Consider the following 7201-nt stretch of genomic DNA (forward strand, 5'->3'; position numbering starts at 1 on the left):
AGTTCAGAATGAAGTCTCCGGACGAGAAGACTCCACTCGTGGGCGCGTCTCCATCTCTCTCAAGCTCTACAGCACATGTCGAACCTTCTTCATCAATTGATGATGCCATGAATATTTCTCCAGGTCGTCCTAGAACGCGCATTCGTGTTGGATTAGACGCAGCTGTTCTTGACAATCAAAAGAAGTGGAAGCGGCTAACGGATATCGATGATGATAATAGCACAGCCAAGAGTATGGCAAGTGAAGTGCAAATGGAATTTATGAAACATCGAGAGAAGCTTGCACATGACCAAAAGCGTCGACTTGGCTCTGGTGTTCCAATGTACCACATAGACTCTGAACAAGAAGCTGAAGAGGATCCGATTTTAGCTGCTACGGAATATGGTACAGCGCTTGAAGAAGATCGGTATTTAATTGCAGCTGCTTTTATTAAAGATGGAATTCATGGTCGTAAAATTGGATATCGATTAGATCGCGATGCGTTGTTTTTAAATGAAGTTTTTCACTCTGAGACCTATCGACTTGTCTATATTTTGGTGGTCACTTTGATGTGTTCGTTGGCATTTGTGGAATATCCAGGCAATGAGAATTTCAAGACGTTTATTCTAGTGGATTTATTCTGTCTTTTTGTCTTTGGTGTTGATCTCTTTATTCGGTGGTATATGAGCTCGATTGAAACACAACATAAATACGTGACAAGACAACCGTGGGCTGTCGTACGGATGATTTTGCTACTTATCACTTGTGTGGATTTAGGAATGAATCTTCTTTTTCCAACTATTAATCCAATTCGATACTCTAGAGCTTTACGACCATTTTTCTTCATCGCTCGAGGAAGAAATATTCGAATTATTTTCAGTAGCTTCTTACATGCATTACGAGAAGTGTTGATAGTCCTTGGATTAAGCTTTTCTTTTGTCGCCTTCTTTGGATTGGTTGGATATCTCATCTTTTCTGACACAAGTGATGATCCAAGTGCCAGTTTTTTTAACTCACTCTCATCTTCCATGTACACAATGCTATTGATTCTTAATTGCATGCCGTACATGGCGGAAAGTATGTATCCATATTACAAAATGAGTCATTGGAGCGCAATTTTCTTTGTGCTTTTTGTCTTGCTCACAAATCTTTTTTTATTAAAACTCACGATTGCTGTGTCGTACAAGTCTTACAAGAAAAATACGGAAAGTATGCTTTATAAACGTTTGCAAAAGCGCAAGGCAGCATTGTACGCAGCGTTTGATATCTTGGCTCAAAATGTCAATTTTCACGACGATGATCTCATGAATTCTTCCGTTTCAAATGAGACTCCAATCGATGGATCAAACGACATTACTCTTGTGGTCAATGCTCCTGTGCTCAATGCAGCTAATCGCCGTGGATCGTCGCGTTTTTTCTTAGGTACATTTGACCGACGTGCATCATTTAATGTTACGAATCCAACACCAAATACAAATCTTGTGACACCCGTTAATAAACGTCAAATTTCATTGGCTTCATGGATTAATGTGTGCGAGTATTTGAAACCAAAATGGACAGCTACAGACGCAGAACTTGTGTTTAATACCGTTGACATTGAACACGTGGGTTATCTCGACTTGACGGACTTTTACCAACTTTGTTCGTTGTTAAGTGTTAAACTCGAACGTCCAACTCTTTTCTCTAATAGCCTTATGCGTCGCTTTTGTACATCACGTCAACACCAATCATTTCGACGCTTTCGGTCCCAAGTTCGTAGTACAGTATTATATGAAATTCATCTTGGTGGTCGGTATCGAGTGGTATTAGCCGAACTTGTTGTCGGGATGCTCATCTGTCTCTCAGTTGTTCAAGCCGTGCAAGTAAACAACATCAAACTAGCCTTCTCCACTCATCATTCGTGGCGTCTTTTAGGTTTCTTCCTCTTACATCTTTTTACATTAGAAGTTTTGGTGAAAATGTTTGCGTTCGGGTACATTGAATTCTTTACACGTCCATTTTGCAAACTCGACTTGGCTATTGTCAGTGTTGGATGGTTATTCTACATGCTCACGATGGTGTCAAAGCCGCCTAATATCTCGCTTGTATTTTACGACATGGCGCTAGCTGTACGTTCGCTACGTTTTCTCAAGCTACTCAATTTATTTCCACCATTTCATGAGATTATGTATACGATGAAGGCTATCATGCCATTGATCATGCAATTACTGCTCGTGATTTTTAGTGTCATGTATGCCTTTGCTATCGTCACCCAAGCAAATTACGGTATTTTATTACGTGACTTTCCAGCAAGTAAACAATCCATGTCGCCTAATTGGTATGCACAGCGAGAGCAATTTCAAACGGAGACGTTTGAAGGTACATTAGTGACGTTATTTGGAGTCTCAAATCTCGCAGGTTGGGACGTCATTATGGATGCAGCACATGCTATGACTGGCTCCGATTCGACGTATGTCTTTTTTTTCACCTATCGGATCACTATGAGCAATATCTTGCTCCCAATTTTTGTAGGATTTCTCGTCGAGTCCTTTGTGTCAAATGCGAAAACTGTCGAGTCAGCAACTAGTTATGTCAAATCTGCACATGAAATTCAAGTTAATGATGAAGAAGATCGAATGACACTATTGGAGACACGTCACTTGCACGAGGACGATGATTTTGAAAATCTCCATGTCGATGAAGAATCGATTGCATTGAAATCAAAGCCCCCATCTCCTGGTTCCGTATCTGATTCGTCAGCTAGTGAAGTTCGCTTTAAATTTCGACGTCGAGGAAGTCTTGTACATGATCAAATGTTTGATGCTGTGAAATTATCCGACGTCAGTCGTTTGACGGTACAATTGAAACACAAAGAAGAAGAATTAGCACAACAAGATCTTGAAATTCGGAAATTAGAGCGCAATGTCTTGAGCATGAAAAATCGATTGAGTCAATCGCAACACGTGATTTTAGCATATGAAAGTAAATTGGAAGAACTCAGTCGAGCACTGCGAGTTGCGCAAGATCGACAGTTTGAATTTGAAACGCAGCAAATGCGCTCGTTACAACAACCAACAACGACAAAAAATACTCATAAACGTTCGCGTCGAGACCGTTCAGCATCCTGGAAACTTTGGACTGCCAACGTATAAATTGTAGCCAGCACGTTATTATCATCATATTCGCTTGAGTGACTGGATGACAAGCTTAGAACCTTTGAGCAAAGATATTGAAGAAATAGTATAAGTTTCTATGGACCTTGAACTTGATCACTTCAATGCTCTTTTTTTCAATAGTCGCACTCTTATGTCTCTTCGTCATTCTAGAATTTCATATGTATTTACGTCTCGAAGTCATAAACTTTGACATCAAAAGCCAGCTCTATTAAAAATTTAGAACTGGCTAAACTTAACGTTCTTTCGTGCTGCACATTAAGAGCCAGTAGACAAAAGAGGCTTGAATTGTAATGTTCGAGTAATTGAAAGATTCCACTCTTTTCGTGATCAAAGTCGTCAAGTTCTGGTGTTGATGACCATCGCCGTGATCAATGGATGTCTTAATCAGACGAGACTCGAGACTTTCATGCTATTAAGTGATTATTCAAGTTGTAGCTTGGATTTCGTGGATTGTTTGAATCTTCATTACATACTTGCGACAAACTTAAAGCATGCAGTTCATATCATCAGCTGCTCAAATATTACAGTCCGAGCTTTGTTCCTATGAATTCAAGCTATGACTTCGGCATGATGTTCTCATCATTTACGTGCCAAGTTCATTTAAACTTATGAAATTACTATTATCTTTTCTTAACTATAGTTCTACGTCTTTTGTCATATCTACACATTACTTAGCATATATATAAATTATCAAATTTGTGAAACGACACATTAGCACTCGAGCAACTCGGCAAGCGGATTCGCATTTGAACACTCAATCAGCAAAGCATGTGCAAATTGTTCAAGTAGACGACATCGTTTGTGTAAGTAGCTGAGTTCAAGGCGATTAAACCATCGACTCGAAGAAACAAGAGGTTGCCAAGCTGCTAAAGTTTGTCGATACCGGTTTTGGTCCAATGTGTGCACAAATCGGGAAATATCGGAAAAACGACGCCAGCCACTAAAGTATCGCCCATCGAGTTGCATTTCAATTAAATACTCAGCATGTTGCACTTTTGAGTCTTTTACTTCGACAATTCGAAAACTTCGGATCTGAATCTTTGCAGCAATATGACGATGCGATGGTAACACACGAAGCCAAGAGTATTGACTTTGGTGATAAGGTGTGTCATAAATTTCATGTAAAGGTGGAAATGTACGACACATATCAAAATTGGACGACAAGTCTTTTTGTACCATTTGTGTCGTCGAAACAGGAAACGTTGGAAATGATCGACGGGATGAGTACAACATGCCATTTCTCTCACTAATGTCTGAAAAGTCATCAATCTCTTCAAAGTCTTCAAACCATCCCCAATCGTAACCTTGATCGATATCTTCTGGTAATTCTGTAGTTTGAGAAGAAGATGTTCGATAATCTTTTGTCATTGTATGTAATTCTTTGACTGGAGATCGAAAAGCTTGATCCACATTAAAAACTTCTTTTCGACATACAGGACAACATGTACCAGATTGAATCCAACGTTTAATACACTTAGCATGAATCAAATGCCCACATTCCGATAGTTGAGTATCCACATCATCCATTAAACACACTGGACAAGTCGTACCAAGTAACATTCCAACACAACGTTTACCACGTAAAATTTCTTCAGCTCGTGCAGTAATTCGTTGACGTCGTTCTTCTTCATTTTCATTTAGAAATTCTCGAGTCTCAGTATCCAAGATATTAGCACTAGCAGTTGTTGAAAGTAATTCAAGACCAAGTTGTGGGGAAGTTAGTGGTCGTTCACTGCAACTTTTTCGAAGTGCACGTTGTGCGTTACTTCGACGTTTTAGTGAATTCGTTCGTGTTGTTGTACTGGTTGAAACTGGAATCTGTTGCTTTTTATTTGACCAGATCCATGCTTGTGTGATCGTCTCGTAAGTCTCAGGATTCATTTCACTCACGTCAAGAATGCCCATGTACCAAAGAATTTTACGACAATGTGCCAATACGTAGTAAAATTGCAAATGGGAAGGGTAAGTAAGGGATTGGTACTGTACCGTGTGTCGGGTGCATTTGCTTAATGGTAAGCGACAGGCGATTGAGGGTAGGGATTGACATTACGTGCAGAAGTAGTGCTGACGAAGGCGCGTTTGCAAAGGGGCGATCCTGTGATGTCTTATAATTAAGATGCACAACATTAAGAACTGCCAAGATAGATATCAAAACCTGCTGCCACTTTGTTTCCGTTTAATATAATGATTATGAAAGGATTGTGACCATGCGCTAGTGTCAATACTATTGGTCTGGATTCCTTATCATGTACAGAAATAGGATTTGTGCCCAGATCTCGTCTTCACACTTGCTATAAGTACATATACATTGCAGCTGGTGTAACATGTTCTCTAATCTATATATGCTACACAAGCTCATTGTACTACTCTTGATATATAACACTTGTGATACGACATAATGTTCGTCCGACGTCATTGATAGTGTCACTTCGTTGCCAATAATTGAGTGGATTCTACCCATTTCGAGGTTCCGACTACTTTTGCTATATCGGTACTTGGATCTGCTATGAAGCAATGAATAGAAACACTTTTTTAATTCTATACATTACTCCACACTCTCTAATAACTGGCTCGTCTACTATTGTGTCGCTAATTTGCCAATGTTTGCCGAATGTCTTTAATCTGCGAACGACCATGTTTTCGTATGTGTGGAAAGCCCAACCTCACGCCAGACAAGTACGTACACTGGGCTTACGGGTTGTGAATATACGTATAAAGGTCGTAACCTTGCAAAGGGTTTACATGGATTTTCTAGGTTTTGACTATACGGAGACTGCAGACGACTCGGGTGGACTATTATACGGTAGATAAGTTGCTTTTGACAATCCACGAAGTCAGAGTCTGATTCCTACGTTCTTTTCTCTCATTAGGGATAATCTGGTCTAATTCAAAAACCTGTCTCTTTGAATTACGCGTGTGACACTCTTAAATCTAATCTGAGGGAAAATACCATAAAACGTAGTTGCTTCGTAACAAAGCGTACTGGATTTGTCAACCCACGTTTCGACAACAATAGTTTAGATATCAGTATTTATTTGATCATTTTATATCATTTGCCGCACTTACCCCAACGTTCTGCTGGCTGGTTATCTTCGTTGACCAAGTTATGGATCACGTTTGGCTACACGTTTACCGCGGTCAGTGACATTATTTTGTGAGATGCTACAATCAATTTGTTTTCTGGCACAAGTTTTGAGAATTAATACATTTAAGAGACTGTCACCACGCATTTTGTCACATGTCGGCAGGTGTGTATAATAGATTATTTCTTTTTAGATATCGACAAGAAGCGCTCGCAGATCAAGTATAGGCACGCTTTCATCTCTCCAATTGAGCTGCAGGTCCGTAGACATAAATATTGATAAGGGCTGCACCGCAGCGCAGCAATATAATCCACTCCATAAACCTGTTATATTTAGTAAACTGTTTATTATCATTTATCAAAGCACTATTAAATACTATCGTATATAATGATTTGCCATGTTGTTAACGAATTCAATCAAGTGAAATTTTTTTATCTGCAATTTGATCGACTATTGCGTGATGATAATACAGTTATACTTAGTTATATATTTGAACCACGAGGTAGTTGCTCGTACCCATGTCAACCTTGCCAGCTTTCTTACCAGTAGGAATCAAAGTTGTGGCTCAACAAAATCTTCTAGTTAATGAGGCGTCGAAGTCGACGTAAAGCAGAAAACATTGTTTCACATACTATTAAATTACAGAGCTACATGCTGTCGAATATTCACCAGAGTTTTTTCTAGAAAACTGCAATTACGAATAACTATTTCATTCATGTCACATCCTTTTCGATCACAACGTTCTTCATATTCGAGTTTTCGAAGCCACTAAAGCACTTTTTTCGGAAAGTTCGTCTATAGCATTCGGTAGAAGTTATGCATTAAATTGTAATTAATCGTGTACGATATCAATTGACGGAAAAGTATCGTATGGTGAAGATTGTTGGCAAAAGAACGTATGAAGTGATTGCAGCCAGCGATTTTACGTACATGGTGGTACGTTTGCTATCAAGAAATTGGGCCAATTCGTACGACATCCAAAAG

At 39.3% G+C, this 7201-nt stretch overlaps 2 protein-coding genes across 2 annotated transcripts; one reads left to right on the forward strand and one right to left on the reverse strand.

Annotated features, from left to right (window-relative positions):
* Positions 1–8: 8 nt before the first annotated feature.
* Positions 9–3110, forward strand: PHALS_11427 (two pore calcium channel protein 2; the record flags this gene model as incomplete). The annotated part of the gene is made up of 1 exon (XM_024725447.1): positions 9–3110. One exon carries the CDS (start codon positions 9–11, stop codon positions 3108–3110), a length of 3102 nt encoding a protein of 1033 aa, XP_024571921.1.
* Positions 3111–3845: 735 nt separating this feature from the next.
* On the reverse strand, positions 3846–5039 carry PHALS_11428 (phox domain-containing partial; the record flags this gene model as incomplete). The annotated part of the gene is made up of 1 exon (XM_024725458.1): positions 3846–5039. One exon carries the CDS (start codon positions 5037–5039, stop codon positions 3846–3848), a length of 1194 nt encoding a protein of 397 aa, XP_024571922.1.
* Between the last annotated feature and the right edge of the window lie 2162 nt (positions 5040–7201).

The sequence above is a fragment of the Plasmopara halstedii genome (genome assembly GCF_900000015.1).
Source record: "Plasmopara halstedii genome assembly, contig: Scaffold_54, whole genome shotgun sequence".
Lineage (NCBI taxonomy): Eukaryota > Oomycota > Peronosporomycetes > Peronosporales > Peronosporaceae > Plasmopara > Plasmopara halstedii.